This window comes from Sitophilus oryzae, unplaced genomic scaffold (assembly GCF_002938485.1).
Source record: "Sitophilus oryzae breed Bouriz unplaced genomic scaffold, Soryzae_2.0 scaffold_1442_pilon_pilon, whole genome shotgun sequence".
Classification (NCBI taxonomy): Eukaryota; Metazoa; Arthropoda; class Insecta; order Coleoptera; family Curculionidae; genus Sitophilus; species Sitophilus oryzae.
Window position 1 is genome coordinate 5,726,872 of NW_022146107.1, and position 17,700 is coordinate 5,744,571.

General features: G+C 30.3%; 3 protein-coding genes across 12 annotated transcripts in view; 2 read left to right on the forward strand and 1 right to left on the reverse strand.

The window, feature by feature from the left end:
• LOC115877118 (ankyrin-3-like) overlaps nucleotides 1–3,828 on the forward strand; it is a 176,755-nt gene extending 172,927 nt beyond the window's left edge. For 5 of the 8 annotated variants that reach the window (XM_030893229.1, XM_030893224.1, XM_030893226.1 and 2 more), the window contains 2 exons: nucleotides 2,195–2,267; nucleotides 3,009–3,828. In XM_030893229.1, coding sequence (XP_030749089.1) covers nucleotides 2,195–2,267; nucleotides 3,009–3,129 — 194 coding nt within the window. In that variant the 3' untranslated portion in view covers nucleotides 3,130–3,828. Of the gene's footprint in view, nucleotides 1–1,617; nucleotides 1,664–2,194; nucleotides 2,268–3,008 lie in introns of all 8 variants that reach the window. The other 3 variants (XR_004049288.1, XR_004049287.1, XR_004049286.1) reach the window with 3 other exon arrangements.
• Nucleotides 3,671–5,684, reverse strand: LOC115877119 (CDK5 regulatory subunit-associated protein 3). Its single transcript, XM_030893230.1, has 4 exons — nucleotides 5,291–5,684; nucleotides 5,070–5,235; nucleotides 4,600–5,004; nucleotides 3,671–4,550 (listed from the first exon to the last, which is right to left on the reverse strand). Exons 1-4 carry the CDS (start codon nucleotides 5,624–5,626, stop codon nucleotides 3,916–3,918), a joined length of 1,542 nt encoding a protein of 513 aa, XP_030749090.1. The 5' UTR covers nucleotides 5,627–5,684; the 3' UTR covers nucleotides 3,671–3,915.
• Nucleotides 5,685–8,002: 2,318 nt separating this feature from the next.
• The window catches only part of LOC115877120 (protein dopey-1 homolog), a 51,169-nt gene continuing 41,471 nt past the window's right edge, over nucleotides 8,003–17,700 (forward strand). For 2 of the 3 annotated variants that reach the window (XM_030893231.1, XM_030893233.1), the window contains exons 1-2: nucleotides 9,751–9,897; nucleotides 9,955–10,141. In XM_030893231.1, coding sequence (XP_030749091.1) covers nucleotides 9,751–9,897; nucleotides 9,955–10,141 — 334 coding nt within the window. Of the gene's footprint in view, nucleotides 8,416–8,934; nucleotides 9,898–9,954; nucleotides 10,142–17,700 lie in introns of those variants that run through there. The other variant, XM_030893232.1, reaches the window with a different exon arrangement.

Sequence of the window (17,700 nt, forward strand, 5' to 3'; positions counted from 1 at the left end):
AAATTTCTTTATTAGACCCCATTAAGTTTTACAGAATAATATTAGTATTAATAAATGTGTGTCTAAAGGGATCGCACCGATACAATGGCACAAAGTGCCAGAGTGGTGCGACCCCATCTAGCGTATGTACCTAGATATCGCTTATTTTATGTTATGTATTACAGCTAGCTCTGAGGCCCATTGAAACGTTTATAAAAACCATTGATAAAAGTCATAATCAAACTTTAAACTTTCAAAAAAGTTTAAAAACTAGATAAAACTAATTTGAATGGCTACAAAAACAGGCAGTATAGAAAATTACAAATCGACAAATAAATGTAGTTATAGGAAGTGAAGACAACTTACATTTTATTTACAAGTTTCACTATTGATACTGTCACTAAAACTGGGGGCATCCTCTACCCTATACAGGGTAGTCCAAACTATTCCGGAAACTTCGGCAGCATATTATGCAGACAAAAATAAGTAAAGAAGTTCGTATAAACGTATGTTCTAAAATACTTACTTTCGGAGATACCCTGTAGATACAGGGTGTAGAAGTTTCATTTTTATTTCGATTTTTTCCAAATAATTTCTGAAGTAACATGAGAAATTTAATTTTGATATCAATATGACTCCTATTTGTAGGGGGCGCCACCTACATGTGTTTTAACTGTTTTGAAGAGTAATAACTTTTGGTCCGTACCTGTATGAAACCCCTACTGAGTGAAAAAGTATACATTTCCGTGATTTTTTACGTAAAAAATGTCTCTTGGTAAAAATCGTTCCGAGGAAATAGTCAATACATATCATTATTGACAAAAAATAAACATGTTGAATAGATAGTTATTTGACTGAAATGATAAATTTGGGAACTTTCTTTTTATTTTCAACTTTTAGGCATTTATTAACCATCATTTTGATAGCTTTTTCAACCTTTATTATTTTGGGTAGGCATCAGAGCATCTTAGCAAAATATTTTTTCTTTTCTTTATTTATTTTTTTTTGTTCAGTAATCTTACTTAATTATTTTCCAGCTTTTGCGCTTTATGTTGTGTTGCTAGTGTCCAGACGAGACTAGAATATTTCTGACGATTTATATAATATTTAACATACTATAAGCACTGTTTTAAAAAACACGATTTGCATTTGTTCAGAGTTGTGCTCAATAACATATATGCTTAGGTCAATTGAAATAAATTAATTTTGCAAAACAATATTATTTTTGATGGTTTGGGGAAAGTACTGTCGCTTTGGTTGATTGTTTTTGTTTTTTCTTTTGAATATGGCTATATTGAGGATTTTAATAAAAATAATGCTATAGAATAGAATGTAAATCTCTGCTGGTCCAGTTATACTTAGTAGTAAGCAGTGGCGTAGCTACACCCTCGCCTTTGGGTTGCCCTACAATATAGAGGACTCCATTATGGACCCGTGCCGACCGTTGTAAATTGAGATATAAAGGTCCAATAGCCGAGGATTAAGTAGGAGCCCAAAATTCTAGTTACGCCACTGGTAGTAAATAGTAATGCTATTCTTAGTTTTATTTTTACTGGTTTTTAAGTTATGCTTGCTTTGTGTATGTTCAGTTTAAATAATGCTTTCCATTGGCTAAATGTCTTGTTTTCTTTATTTCAGCACTCCGTTAAATTTCTTGCAAGTTGCTTTTTAAAATATTTCTAAAGTAAGTAGAAATGGTGGTTTGAGTTGCCTAATGCTCTAGAAAAACTCTTAACTAAAATCGCTTTGCTATGAGAACTTGTTTATAAATCACTAAATCTAAATTATGAAGAACACAGGTAATGACGCTTTTATAATAATTATAGATAACAAGGACGAAATTTTAATGGTTAAAAAAGTGTATTAAAACACGGCATGGTTTTGTTAATAACACCACGTGTCTGTATACAAAGAAGTTATTTCTGGATATTTTTACTAGATCGGCATAGCCGTTTGCCATGCTATTATTCTCTGTATACAGTATACGTATAAAACAAACATTTGTTAAACTGAAAAATACTCTTGTATATATCTAATTCCCGAACAAATTTGGGTTGATGAATAACATTCAAAATATTGAAATGCATGGATTTAGAGATGTAACTAACACTAATTTTTCAAATAATAATTAAATTGTAAAATATTCTTAAACCCAAATTTAGTAAACCCTCCATATATAATTTATTTAATTCTAATGAAATGTTAAACATTTTAGAAGATTTTTATCATCAAGAGCCTCAATATACTGAATCCACTGTTGAAGAAATCGACCCTATCACTGGAGCAAAGTAAGTGTGATTATTTTTACTTTGATTATGAGTATATGTTTTAAATTTAATACCAATAAATAAAAATCGACCAGTTTATGATTGTCCCGCATCATGATCGAGCACGTCGGAACGCTAGCTGGTTTGCGCAGCAGGGAGCTCTCCATTGGCCACAGCAAAAACCGCAGATCCACAGCTGGTGCGCCGCGCTGGTGAATACGCTGTTTAATTAAACATAGTCAATATCTTATGTGTACCTAAAATAACACAACATTTTTTTATTTAATATATTGCAAAAAAATAAACAAAAAAGAGAAAGTAGAGAGACATATATCTAATTTTTCGACTGTATCTAATTTTTCTATTAAACTACAAATTTCGCACAACCCCCATTTTTCATATAAGTTATACATTTTTAATGGTTTCGGTTGTTGAACTATTGAGGCGCAACAAAAATAAACAAGAACTGTGATTATATACCGGGTCGGCATTTCTGGCCTTGGGTGCCGATTTTCGTGTGTACGAAGAACAAGTATTATATATTTCCCCAAGCGCTGAAATCTAGCACCCGATTAAGTGGTTATGTAATAACAACTGCGCATTTTTCTCTCTCAGACTTATAGATCACCATAGCGATTGATTCGTAGACATGTAAACACCAATCCAAGAAGCTCTTCCAGCTCCAGCTTTTTTTTATAAAAAATATAACAATATACATCAATAATATAAGGTAGCTTATTTAACTATTTTTTTTTCTTTCAGAATTACTAAAACGGTAAGGACTCTAATTAACCATTCCATTGTGTCACCAGAGCAAGATCATCGTCAAACGATGCAAAATGTATTGGGTCAGTTTATGTTAGAAGAAAGGAATCCTCGTTAGAAACTCAGTGAATAAACTTTTTACATATTTGTAGTCATAAATCCATTACTTTATATCACTTTTTAGTATCTTAAACTAACGAAAATTTGCAGTATTTTGGCCGAATATTTTATTAATTCCCGAAAATTATTTATTGTTTTCATTTTGTTAACTTGTCTACTTAAAGTATATAGTATTAAGATAATATATAAATTATTGATAAATTTAAAGATGCCAATTTAGAAGTTCAAATTGTCGATTTTCAGCCAATTTAATTGAAATCTTTATATAAATTTATATATATTACCTGAATTAGCATAGATAAAAACTTTTAAAAATTTACTCTATAGCGTTCAAATAGTGCCTAAATTTTTACTTGAAAAATTAAAATTTCAAGTAAAAGTTTGTGTTATATTTTAAAATTGTACATCCTTTTTGCAATTAAAAATATATGGGACGTATATTTGTATATAAAGTCAGTAAACAATAGTTTAAGTTTAACTTTAAAACACTTTTAACTATTTTTGCAAAAAGGTTTAGGTGCTGAAAAAGGTTTTGTCACAGTTAAAAAAATGTGAATTTTATTAATAAGAATTTTAATATATTTATTACAATATACATTATGCTTTTAAAAGATGAAATAAAGTTATTAATTCTGTAGAAATGGTTGCTTAATATGTATTTGATATGTTGTTTCAAAAATAAATGTGTGGTGTACAGTATAAATTAATTTCATCCCCTCTTCTACATTTTATGTAAAATATACATATTTGTATAAATTTAATCTTACAATATAGTATTACACAATCATAAAGTATTTATACCACCAACTATGTTAACAACTCTTCCTTTATATTTTTTTGAAATATCTTCCTCAATCTGACTTTTCAATTCCTTTGTTTTTTCTATAGCAGTTTTAAGAACCGGTTCAATTTTGTTTATATCCATATTACAGTCCTTAATTTTCATTTCTAATATATCTTTACTTGTTTTTATTCTTTCTACTATAGATAGCTTTTGTTTTAAAGTATCTGTTAGAATATCCACATATTTAGGAGAGTGTTTAATATTATACAAGTGTTGAAATCTTCTATTAGTTAGTTCATTTAAAGCTTTATGAACATAATCACTTAAAAGAGTTAAAGTTTCAACAGTTTGCATCTGCAATATTGTTGGAGCTTCTTGCATTTGTGACAATGTTAATAAATCAGAATCATTAGACATTTCAAAAAGCCTTATTTTTAGAAATGCTTCTAGTTCTATAAGATCATTTATAATTTGATCTCTATATTTTGAGTTATCCAATAAATGTAAGGCTTCATCACCTCTTGCAATACCATCACCTGATTTTTCTATAATGCCTGACTGTTCACGACTAATCTCAATTTCTGTATTTAAATCATCATAATTTACTATTTCAAATGACTCTTCATTGGAAGATTCTAAAAAATAATGATTAGTAACTGCTAAAATTAATCTAAATTATTGTACCTCGTGATGAACCCCAGTCAATTTTTTCTTCAATTATTTGTGGATTTTCAATAACTATTTGATCACCAAAATCAATTCCAGTATTACTTTCAAAAACAATATTGTCCCCAAAATCTATAACATTTTCATCTGCCTCTTCAATTATTTGAGGTTGAGTCACCTCTTCAATACTTAGAGGTTTTTCTCCATGAATAAATTCATAAGTAGTTGTATTTCCATTCTGCACTACATAACTTAATGTGCTTAAAACATGGGAACATTCATTTATTATAAACTCTGTAAAACTAGTATACAGATCAATAACTGCTTTCACGGTTTTAATTTTATTCATTTGTTTGTCGTATATTATTGGAAGTTCTTTGACCAACTCTAGTAATTCTAATTTTATATTGTTTCCCTTGATGCCTAAAATTTTAATATATTATTTATAAAATATTCAAGATTCTAAAAAAATCTGTGTGGCATCATACCCAACTGTTCGCAAGAGGTATTGAATTCTTTTAAAGTTAGACTCTCTGATTTGTTATAATCCTTAATTTTTTTCTCGCTTTCAATTTTACTCTGCTCCAGCTTTTGAATTTGTTTTTTTAAACTAGGAATTTCATAAGAAACATTTCTGATCATAATTTGAGCTGCCTAAAAAATATGTTAACAAATATATTCAAAGTATAAAAATGGAATTTTAACATACTTCCCCTAGATAAATATTGTCTTTCTGGTATAAGTTAACAACATCCTGCCAGTCTTTCATTCTTTGCGAGCCATACATACCAAATATATTTTTTGTATCTTTTTCTGTGTCTTTTAAAATATTTATAATCTCAAGACAATGGAAGTAGTTTATGTGTTGACCACTAAGTAATTTTATGATACCTTCGTGAGCGGGCATATCTTGAATTGCGTTATTAATTTTTTCACGAATCTTTAAAATATGATTTTGCCAATCTTTGCTAACATGTCGACGAGATACAAGCCATTCTAAAAGTTTGGCCGTATTGATATCTATTGCAATATTTTGATCGTCCATTATTTAAATAATATTTAAATCCATATGTTTGGCCAAATTTTGAGAAGTAAATTGAGTCAGTGCCTTCTATTAAAAGATCAGCCTACGGGCGGACTTTTGTTTACTTCATCAGCTGTACATACTTAGATATTGGGTTAGATTCTGTTTCATATTTTGTCGGTTGATTTTTGGTTTTAACTCTTTGATTTTTGGTATTATTTATTATTGTAGTGCAAAAAACTAATTATTTTGGTGTTGAAGTGACATAAACTACTACCAGATATATGGTCACTCTCGGTTTCGCATAAAAAAAATAGAAAAATTGAAAAATTACACGTTGTGTAAGTGATTTAACCTAAAAGTGCCCATACATTTTTTACTCATCGTGATTTTTGTGTGTGTTTTTTAAGACTCTAACAATTCATCAATAAAGCTTAAGTGGAGTGTGTTTTTGTGCTATGCCTCATCTTTGTTGTGTTCCTGGTGGAAAGGATAGTTATACTAGGCAGCCTAAAGTGTCCGGAAGAGCAAGAAAAATGGGTACGAGTTATAAATCAAGAGAATTCTATTGAAAATATCTTTAATAAATTTAAAAATAATATTCTCCCATGATAGTATTAATGAAAACTGGACAATTATGTTTATTTTATTCATATTGTGGAATCTCCATTCCAAGTGTTGTTGGTGCAGCTTTGATAGATTCAAACACGTAAGATAAACATGTCAGTAGGTATTATGATCTAGGGAAAAATAAAGAATATGTGTATTAAAGATCATGAAAAAGATTATTATTTTGAGTTCAAATTTTAAAAAAGATTTTTCTAAAGACAAGACTGATACAGTTTAAAAGAAGAATGTGTTTTTGTTTGATAATATATAATGTATGTCAAGCATAACATATATTTGTTCAGTAATTTTTAATGAATAGTGTTGATTATTTATAATACCAAATAAATATCAAATATTTTAAGTGATGGCTGAATACAATGTGAATAAAATAACAATAAAATTGGTATATTTGCATAATACAAAATTAAGTTTTAAGTATAAAGGTGTTACTAAAAATACTAAGAAATTCATATTTCTTTGTTTTAATTGGTCTAATGTTATTTACATTTTACGTAAGAATTATACCGTATCATCGAAAAAAATCGGCGTCTAGTTGGCTTGGAAATGAACATTGATGACATTCCCTAAATAACTGACACATAAAATAATTAACTAGAATTTTACAATCTTGGAAAATTTGATATTCTTTTGAACCTTGATTCTAAATATTCTAAATTTTTTGATTTTCTTGGAATTTAGGTTCGGGAAAAACGCTGATTGATTTTTCATTTGGTTTTTCATTATTTTTATTTGATTTAAAAAAAAACGGTTCGGCTAACATTATAGCCTCCATCAGTGTTGTGTCATATGAAAAAAATATAATCCAAAAAATTGCATATAAAATATTCACACCACGCACATAATGTTTACTGCGTACTCCATAGTCAATGTAGATAATTTTAGTGTTAAGAATAATAATTTTAAAAAATATGTGGTCATCTTTTGATAAGTTTATATTAGTTTATTAATTGCAGTAAACATTATGAGGTGTGAATTATATTGTATATGTAATTTTTGGATTATATTCGACACTATTTTTCTCATATGACACAACACTGTGAAGGCTATAGTTAGCCCGAAACGTTTTTTTTAAACCAAATAAAAAAATAATGAAAACCCAAATGAAAAAACTTAATCAGCGTTTTTCCCGAACCTAAAAATCCCAAGAAAATCAAAAATTTTAGAATAATTTAACATATAAAATGCCAGCGATCTTCAGTTCATAGCCATCGCTGACGCCTTTTTTAGATAATATTGTATTATTTGTAAATATAATTTTTCGAACATTGATACTTGCAAAATATACATATAAATTTTGTGAATGCAAATAATACATCACTATTAGTAGATATTAAATGTTTTTTTGTTAAATTAGATCGATTTTCAAACCCCAAAATTTAAAATATATTTACATTTTACCCATTATCTTATGTACCTATACATTATTTGTACATTGTAAAACATTTGCTGCATTTGTATGGTTCATAGTTTATTTGCCAAAGTATTTATTACTATAAATAGGTATATATGTTGTAGTTATTAACTGTATATTATGTATATTTCATTTAAACTATATCATTTTTAAAATACAAACCAAAAATCTGAGGAATAATTATGTTTTCCATGTATTCTACAACATATTTATTAATCCGTTATATCTAACTAGCGTGACGTCATAAATCTCGCCCGTAGGCTGATCTTTTAATAGAAGGCACTGCATAGAATATGTGTAGAAAGACTAGAAAGCAGAAAGTAGTGACAGTGACAGTTATGTAGTAAATAGTAGAGGTGGGCCAGTCTGCGATTTTTGTGGAGCTGCTACGCTCTGCGACTGCTCCAATAAAAGCACTGTGACAAGTAGCAGCGATTTTTCGGAGCAATTAACCTATAAATTAAAAATGTAGTTTTATAGGTTAATTGCTCCGAAAAATCGCACTCGGTGTTCGGCACCGTTCGTTGCATTTACTAAAAAAGTACAGGACTATAGGTGTGATTATGATAGGCAACATCATCGTCTAGTTTTTATTTATTTATATCGTATGATCGAAAAAAACGGCGTCAGCGATAGCTATGAAATGAAGATTGCTGGCATTTTATATGTAAAATTTATGGGGAATGTTATCGATTGTCATTTCCAAGCCAACTGGACGCCGTTTTTTATTTCGATCAGTAGTGGCGATTTTAACGTCTGTGCAATCGGGGTAAGTCACCGACGGGCCCCAAGCCTCCCGGGCCCTTGCGAACAAGATTCGAACTTTTCCGAACTACGGGCCCCTAGAGCTCTTAAAATCGCGGCTGTACGGTACTATACTGATGTCTTAGTTTGATAGATGTTGCTATATTTTTTTAGTCTATTCAGAAGAATTTGAGTGTTTCTAAGTACCAAGCACTTTGCTATAAATATCTTAAAGAGTCTGTTCATTTTCACAGAGTGGTGGCCCATGGTAAAAACTTAATGTTATATTCAATTCAAAGTCGAAACTGTCAAAAAAATCTTTATTAGTGACCGGTTTCGGCTATTTAGCCATCATCAGACCTTAAAAATAGATATAAATAATAAAACTTATATGAATGTATAAGATCAAATAAAAGATTTAGGATATACAACAAAACACAGATACAAAATTAACTAACAAATAAACATACTAACAAGTTAAAAATTACCTTTGTCAAAAACATCTGTTTGTGATTAATATATAATACATAAATATCTTATTTAGATTCATGAAAGAAAAAGCGAACGCTGCTACGTTTCCCGTTCCCAAACTCCCAACAGCTCCAGTACACAGAATATACTCAATATACTATGCTCCAGTCGACTGCGACCTGCGACGACTGTGACTGGAACAGTCTGACCGGGCGACGGGGCTAGGAGCATTTTCAGAATTTACACTATTGCCTGCTATTGCTCCTATTGCTACTCACGAGCGCAGATGTCCTAAACTTGTAAACTGCTCCGAAATGTCACTGCGATTTTCTTGGAACTGGAGCAGTCACATACTGCGACGTTGGTGGAGCTGTGACAAAGTAGCGGACTGCGATTTCACAACCCACCTCTAGTAAATAGTAATAAAAAGTGAAACGACTGAATTGGGATAAATTCAGAATGTTGATAAAATGGTTTTTAGAAATTATTCAATTGTACTGGTTTATTTAAGCAGATCTCGCATTATCTTCGTAGTGTAAATATTGCACTATGTATGTGTGAAATAATTTTAAACGCTGTATACATCAGTAAGAAAGAATTGTGAATAATATTTTTTAACAGTTGTTTTATGTGTAAAGTTTTGTGTACAAAAATATGTACCTAATGGATAATAAATCATAATAAATTATTGAAACTAATAGTGAGTGATTTTAGTGTATGTTGATTATATCAGTAAACTATGCGTTTATTTTTATGGTTTGAACTTTAAATTCTAAAAATAACTAGTGTTAAATGTTCAGTTCGTAGTGTAGTGTATAAAATAATTTGGTAAACAAAGAATTTATAGTCGTAAGACAGATGATAATATAAGCATAGCAAATTAGGCAATATGACTACAATTACAATGGAAGAATATGAATTGATGAAAGACTCCAAATATCGAATATATGTAAGTGCAATTGATAGAGCCTTAAAGAACTTTGAGTACACAGCAGAATGGGCTGATCTAATATCAGCATTAGGAAAATTAAATAGAGTAAGTCTACTGCATTTTTTTAAACAAATAGAGTTTGAAACTATTTTATTATTTTAGGTTTTATCAAATTATACAAAATTTCCAGTAATTCCTAGACGAATTAAAATTAGTAAAAGGCTGGCACAATGCATGCATCCTGCCTTACCATCAGGAGTTCATTTGAAAGCCCTGGAAACATATGATATTATATTCAAGTGTATGGGGACAAATAGGCTGGCATGCGAATTGTTTATATATAGTTCAGGTAAATAAAGAATTTACTAATTAATATTTATTAAATAATAGATTTTATTCAGATTTGATACAATAAGAGACCGAATTATCCTAGAATATATTTTTTAATTAAAGAAATAATTCAAAAGTATCTAATTTTTTATCTATTTTTTTTATATATTTTCACTCTTTGCAATTCAAATTTCTGGTTTAAAATATTACCATAAACATGTGTTGTGTTCCACTTTTAACATAAACTGTGTTTTTTCAAACTAATTGAAGATGATTATTCATTCCTTCATGTTTTTCAGATTGTTGTTTATAATCTGAAGTTATATTTAACAAGTTGTAATTATCTCCTTTAAAACTACTGAAAATGTATTTAATTACTATTACATAATTTATATTTAATTTGGTTAAAATGCTTTAATTGAACAGAAATAGGAATAAATACTCTATTGATAAAATGTGAGTGGGTATAAATTAACTTTATTGTTTGTCAGTTCTTCACTAATCCTGCAAGATAATTATTTATAAGCAAAATATTACTTTATTTTTGATATTGTATACAATAGGAATAGTCAATGGTTTTCTATTTTTTTTACATAATTTATTTTTATAGTGCAAAAATTGTGTTTTTCTCCTAGATGATAATATACATATGCCTTTTGCTTTCATTAAGGTTAATATGTTTAACAGTTTAACATAGAGGTATAAATTGTTTGCTTTATTAATAATGAATACTACGTAGTCGCCTTCCTACAGCTTGCCATTAAAGGAAAATTTGGTTTTATTACCAGAACTATTCAGTATGAAGTGAATAAATTTGCTCTCCCAATTGTTTATAGTTGACATATTTATTGCATTATTTATTTACGTGCGTATTATCGACGATGGAAACTTATCTCCAATTATCCGTAACAAGGGTTATCAAAAAGAATATTTTTATACTATTCTAAAGAAGGTTCGTTAACTTATTTTGTCGCTATTTATGAATATCAAATTGTGTATGGGTTTTTATAGTAGAATTTCTACAAGTTAACATTCAAAAAATCTTTAGTAGTTTAGTTTAATGATGGAAGCGACAGTAAATATTAAGCTAATTATGATAATATAAATAGTTATGTTTATAGTTAATTTTTTTATTATTTATAAACTTATAAATATGCGCAAAAGTAGTAGTATATAAAACAGGTTTAATGAAAATCCAAGAACCAGAAATTTCAATAGAACGAGTATTAAGATAAAAATCGCATTTTTTAACTCATTTTGGTGATTTTTAAAAATTATTTATGTATCTTTGAAGTGAAACTTCTTTACGCGTGCTGGGAGTAAAAATTCAAGGCCGTGATACACGAGGTAGCGTCACGACACGCGTCACGAAAAGTGGTAAGCCAATGAGGAAGTTGAGATGGGTCTTTAGAGCTTTTTAACTCGCCCCTATGTGATCTAGGGGGCTGACCACAGTAGATCGCGGTGGATCAGGCCGATAGCCACCTCTAGGAATCTAATGTCTAGGGGGTGAAACTCGGAATGTAGATGGGGCTCGAAAAAAACCATCTTTTCATGATGTTTTGACGACGTTTCGTGCACTATGAAACCCCATCATGGCGAAAAAATCGCTTTAAATGAAATTTGGTATGTCGATAGATTGGACTAAGGTCAACATGACCTTCTACGACACGTATCATTGTGATATTTTTTGACTTTGACGTAAGAAACATCAAAAGATGATGTCGTCCGATCTCGACCAAATTTGGGGAGTAGGCTATGTGAGCGCCGGTGCACATGGTCCCACCCTGCAAAGTTGGATACGACGTTTCGTTAGTGTAGTGTATCTTATCATTTATTAGTCATCAGGTTTACATTACTACAAATCTAAAGCGGCCTATACACTACAGTTAGGTTAAGAAAGTTATTAAGTTAGTTGATGTTAAAGAAATATGTGGGTCGATTTCGGCATAACTGGGGACGGGCTACAGGATGACGCCCTCGACGTTTCAAACCGATGCCTCTAAATGGACGAAATCATCAGGGTTTTTCTTAATTACGAGTCGCTTGGAACCAAACTCGGCACGTGGATAGAGGTACCCGAATGGAGTCGTCAGACGGACATACGGTCGTTTTAATACAAAATTCAAAAAAATAATACAAATTTTATGAAAGTGAATGAAATTATTTATTAATTTTTAAATTATTACTTTTCAGGCTACACTTTTTCAAACATGTCCTTCAAATGCTTTAATATAATAGCTGTTAGTAAGAAGTTTCACTTCAAATATGCGCAAATAGTGCACACACAATTTTTTTTAATTCTATTTTTATTTTTATGCAATATTGATAATTATAATAATTCATTACTTCAATAATTAAGAATATAAACAAAATATTTTTACAGCTCTAAGCTTAAGATGCGAGAGATCATTTTAAAAACTAAACACAAATCTTTAGAAGTTATTGTTGTCTTTTTATTGTTTTTATCTATTAATCGTTTTCAAAAATTCGACTTGATATAACGATATTAATGTTCTGTAGACATATAAATATGTTTGCTTACATTTTCTCTTCTTGTTTACATGATAAAAATAAGGAAGTGTAAATACTCGGAATTCACATTATTTACTCGTCAACGTTCATTTTTTAAACAACTATCTTCTGTTTGTTCACTCAATAAATAAGGTATAAACCAATAATGTGAGACAAACTATTTATTTACAGCAAAACTGAAAAATATGCGTTAGATATAGGGATTTTTCTGCTCAAAAGGTTAATGTGGAAAGTTCAAATTATAATATGGGGGCTTCGTGAACCGATCACAGAGTATATTAATTTAGACAGTTTTGTGGCTTTCTACTTTTGTACTTAGCAATGTGGTTTGTGGTTGCCTTGTCTACACATAACGGTTTATCTGCCAGTTTGCATGTTCAATCAAAACATGTCAATTAAAACCTTTCCTAAGGCCCGCCGCAAATTGAACCCAGCCCACGCACAGCATACGCCCAACCCATTCTTGATTCCACGCACACGTTTTCCTTAGCACCGCATATTGAACACAGCCCAGGCCCAAGTTTTTAGTTTCGATCATGAGTGAATACGAGCAACTTCTTGATTTAGAATCAGGATCCGAGAACAAAGAAGGACTTATTTTACTTCATTTGCTTAATAAATAGAGAAAAAAATGTAAAAAACGCATATTTGCGAAAACAGCAAGCAAAGGAGAGTTTAGATTGTCTAGCGAAGTTCCAGACAGTCTATTTAAAGAGTCTTTTCGATTAAACAGGAGACAGTTTTTTGAAGTATATCAACTAATAAAAACAGACATTACCGGTAAGGAATGCAACGCCCGAAAACCTATTGGAGGTGAAGAAAAACTAGCGGTTTGTCGCAAAAGTCGCAAAAGTAGAAGGGGAAGGAACCCACGACCCACGAAAACTGTGTCTGAACGCAACTAGATCCACGAAAAGGCTGTGCTAGGCGTGGAGCGTGTTTAATTTGCGGTACTCCCTTCTTTCCTGTGTTTTACAAAATTCCCCACGCATGGGTTGGGCGTGTGCTGTGCGTGGGCTGGGTTCAATTTGCGGCGGGCCTAAGATCTAAGTAGAGGACTTACGGAATCATTCAGTTTTAGGGCAAAACTTTCGTTTTGCCTCACTGAAAAAATATAAGTACTTGAATTTACTAAAAATAATATGGATATAATATTACAAATTGCAGCATCTTTAATAAGCGACTTTTAAAAATCTAAGATTATAATCTGTTATTAAATATTACAAATTACAAATGTATTTAGGTTTACCACTATCATAACTAATTATGTATAATACTATATGATTGAATAAGAACGGCGCCAGCGATGGCTATGAAATGAAGATCGCTGTCATTTTACATATAAAATTACATGGGAAATGTCATCTATCGTCATTTCATAGCCATCGCTGACGCTGTTTTTATTCGATCATACAAAGCGTAACATTAGGCTTATTTGTACACAAAAGCGTTAGCCATTAATACTGTCTAATGCATTAATACTGTGTTAATGCATATTGTTATCAAAATAAAATTATAATTAAAAAAACATTTGATATGTTTGATATTGTATTTGATACACTCTGTTGGCAACACAGAGTCTTCAGTTGGTATTTACATGTCTAGGAATGGGGGAGAATCGCTGTGGCGGAGAGAGATAAAATATATGTTTATTACATAATCATTAATCCGGCGGGTTATGCCTCTTTGTTCTGTACATCTTATTGACTGTACTCTTCGTACACACGAAAATCGGCATCCATAGCCAGGCGAAAATTAATTATAAAAACTAGGATATAATTTAAGTAGATACTTTCAATTTTCGGTTAAAAACATTTGGACCGCCGAAAATAATTAAATATTGTTCAGCTCGAGGTTCAGCCTTGAAGAATTTTTTAATGCAATTCACGCTTTTCAGGACTAGGCATTTGCAAATATAAACAAACTAAATATAGTAAATCGATTTTTAAATGAAAACGGCTTATTTTAATCTCATATTTTAATCATAATATTAAAGATCAGTATATAGAACGTTGTTTGTTTCTAAATACTATACATTTTTTTTAGAATTTTGGTATTTCTCGAAATTGGATAATTTCCGATAATTGAATTACTTTTTGATATTAATTTAAATAGATATTAGATAATAATTAAGTAGATAATTGTATATAATTCTGTATTCAGAAATAATCAGTTGCATTTTATGCATTTATTGATAAATATTATTATAGGTGTCTATAGAGAGATAATACGTAGGAAATTAAAAAACCTATATTTTTATCTAAAAAGTAATTTAATGAAGCGTTAAATTATAAAAAGAATTTTTTTATTTCGTCTCAAAAAATTGTTGGCATTCATATAGTATTTACAGCGCTTTATTTAGTGCGATACGTCCATGCTTAAGCCCACCATACTCACTATGCGCTGATACGGTTCGTCAATGCGTCGATTTGATGCGCCCATGGGTCGATGGGTTGTGCGGCTGTTCGGCGGAATGTCGGTTTTTGGGTGAACCATCAAAAGAAATATCACAAACACAAAGACGAATTTCCAAAAGAACTAACGAATCGCATCGAAGAACCGCATCAATGCATCGCGTCGACGAATCATATCATACTCATTATGCGTGCATGGACGCATCAAATCGACTAATCAGCGCATAGTGAGTATGGGGCTTTAACTATTGGAGAAAGTAAAACAATTTAAATGTAGGGATTGTAAGGTTTTACATGATTTGATGATTTCTTTGCTGTCACGCTGCTTTATGGTTTTTCGAATGGGTATACCGATCTGTCATCGAGACTGTCGATGATTTTGGATTTTAACGTGTAAGACAGTGATGTAGACAGCTTAATGTAAAATCAAATGTAATATATGATGTAATAAAAGATATAAAAGTTGGGTTGATATATTTCTTCTATGCGGTATTGCCGGATTTTGCATCGAAACTTCAAACCGCTTAAGTAGGCGTTTACGAAAAATGTTGCATCTGGGATTGGAGCTTTATTTTTCACAATTAGTTACTCATTTTACTACAGCTCTGTAATAGATTATATTTAGCTTAAATATATTATCTTCATTTCAGTAGTATACATGAAGGTTTTTAAAAGAGTTTATTTTTTTCTGCACATATTTTCCTACACATGTAAAAACCGACAGCACCCTATGCCGCTTTTTATTTTGTTTCTCTGTTAGTCAACCGGTCATTTATATTTGTCTCTGTCGCATGCACTAAAATACAGACAACGCAGTTTCGGAATCTTTCGGAACCAGATCGGAATATCATTTCCAGATTTTATACCGTGTTTTTTTTATACCAAAATTTGATAATTCTTTCAATGAAAAGCTTTTATACTGAAAAATTATTATTTTGCACTCTATAATTGTAGTTTTTTACTTGTTATTTACATATCGTTTAAACTATTTTAAAAAAAATTACACTTAGGTATGTGGTATTATTCATTAAATGTTCTAATAAGAATTCAGTGTGTATATTCATTGTGGTAACAATATTAAACTGCGTGATTCATTATGAAATTTTTATCGCTTATCCTTAAAATAGATGTCTGAAGAAAGTATATCTGGGAAAATGTAACTTTTTGATATTAAAATTAAAAATACTACGGAAAGAAATATTTGAAATAACCTAAAGAATTAAACGGCAGTTATGCATATATCCCCAACTTTTTTTTTAGTTAAAGTCTTATATGATTATACCGGGTGCGTCTCAAAAATGGCCCACCCCTATAACTTTCTTATTTTTTAGTAAAAAAAAACGAAATTTTGTTTGTTAGTATATGACATAAATTAGGATTGATAAACGTATTCAATTGTTTTCGGTCACTTCCGGTTTCACCGGAAATGACTACAACTTTTGATTTTTAAATGGCACCCCCGGTATTTTTTTACTTTATTCGATAGAAAATGTCATTCTGAATAGAATGACACATCATATGTCAACTTTTGACATTTTCGCATATGGTTTATTTGAAATTATAACTTGCAGTTCGTAACGAAAATTTGACTTGAAATACCAAGTGTGTAGTATCAAATTATTCGTAAAAAAATGCTTTTTCCAAATATGCTAATGAGCCACCCTCGTTTCATTTGAAAAAATTGAGTTATGATTAAAAATACGATTTGAGAATTTTCTAACTGGCCAGGAGAAGCCACTAAAAACATTAGACGATCAAATCTTTTTTTCCAAGGCTCCTTGATGAAGAATTAGTGTTTTTTACATAGCCATGGTACTCTAGATTGAATTTTAAAATACAATCTTTTATTAACCGAGAATGTCAAAAGTTGACATATATATGTCATTCTATTCAGAATGTTATTTTCTATCGAATAAAGTAAAAAAATACCGAGGGTGCCATTTAAAAATCGAAAGTTGTAGTCATTTCCGGTGAAAGAGGAAGTGGCCAAAAACAATTGAATACACCAATCAATCCTAATTCATGTCATATACTAACATACCAAATCTCGTTTTTTTATCTGAAAAAATAAAAAAGTTATAGGTGTGAGCCACTTTTGAGACGCACCCGGTATATCTATAGAGATTTCTTTTCTCTAGTAAAAAGATATATTGCGTATTTAAGGTAACAGTAATGGACGGTAATGGTAGCTATAAAAGGATAAGTATATAAATCAATAATTTTGTTGAAAAAAAAATTGGTTGAGTTCATGACAAACTATTTGCTGTATTACATTATTTGTATGGATTCAGTCGCACTGATGTAGTATAATTATTAGAATTAACTGTAATAATAAATTAGAGATACATGTTAACATTTTTATCGATTAAATATTTTCAAACTGTTGTGCTTTTCGCCTTTTCTATTACATGGAAATGTAATAGAAAATTCGGCCTACTTTATTTTCTATTCTTCCTATTTTCGGCCTACTTTATCAGAAGTTGACATTTTTTTTTGATTGTCTCTCTATACAGGATGATGTGATGATCTCTATCAATCATGATTTTAACGATAACATATATATATATATATATATATATATATATATATATATATATATTGTATATATATATAGGATATATATATATAT

Coding starts and splice junctions, on each gene's coding strand:
- LOC115877119 (XM_030893230.1), bottom strand. CDS start 5,626: ATGGACGATCAAAATATTGCAATAGATATCAATACGGCCAAACTTTTA. Junction 5,236..5,290: donor ACAATATTTATCTAGGGGAA/GTATGTTAAAAT, acceptor CATATTTTTTAG/GCAGCTCAAATTATGATCAG. Junction 4,551..4,599: donor TGACTGGGGTTCATCACGAG/GTACAATAATTT, acceptor ATTATTTTTTAG/AATCTTCCAATGAAGAGTCA.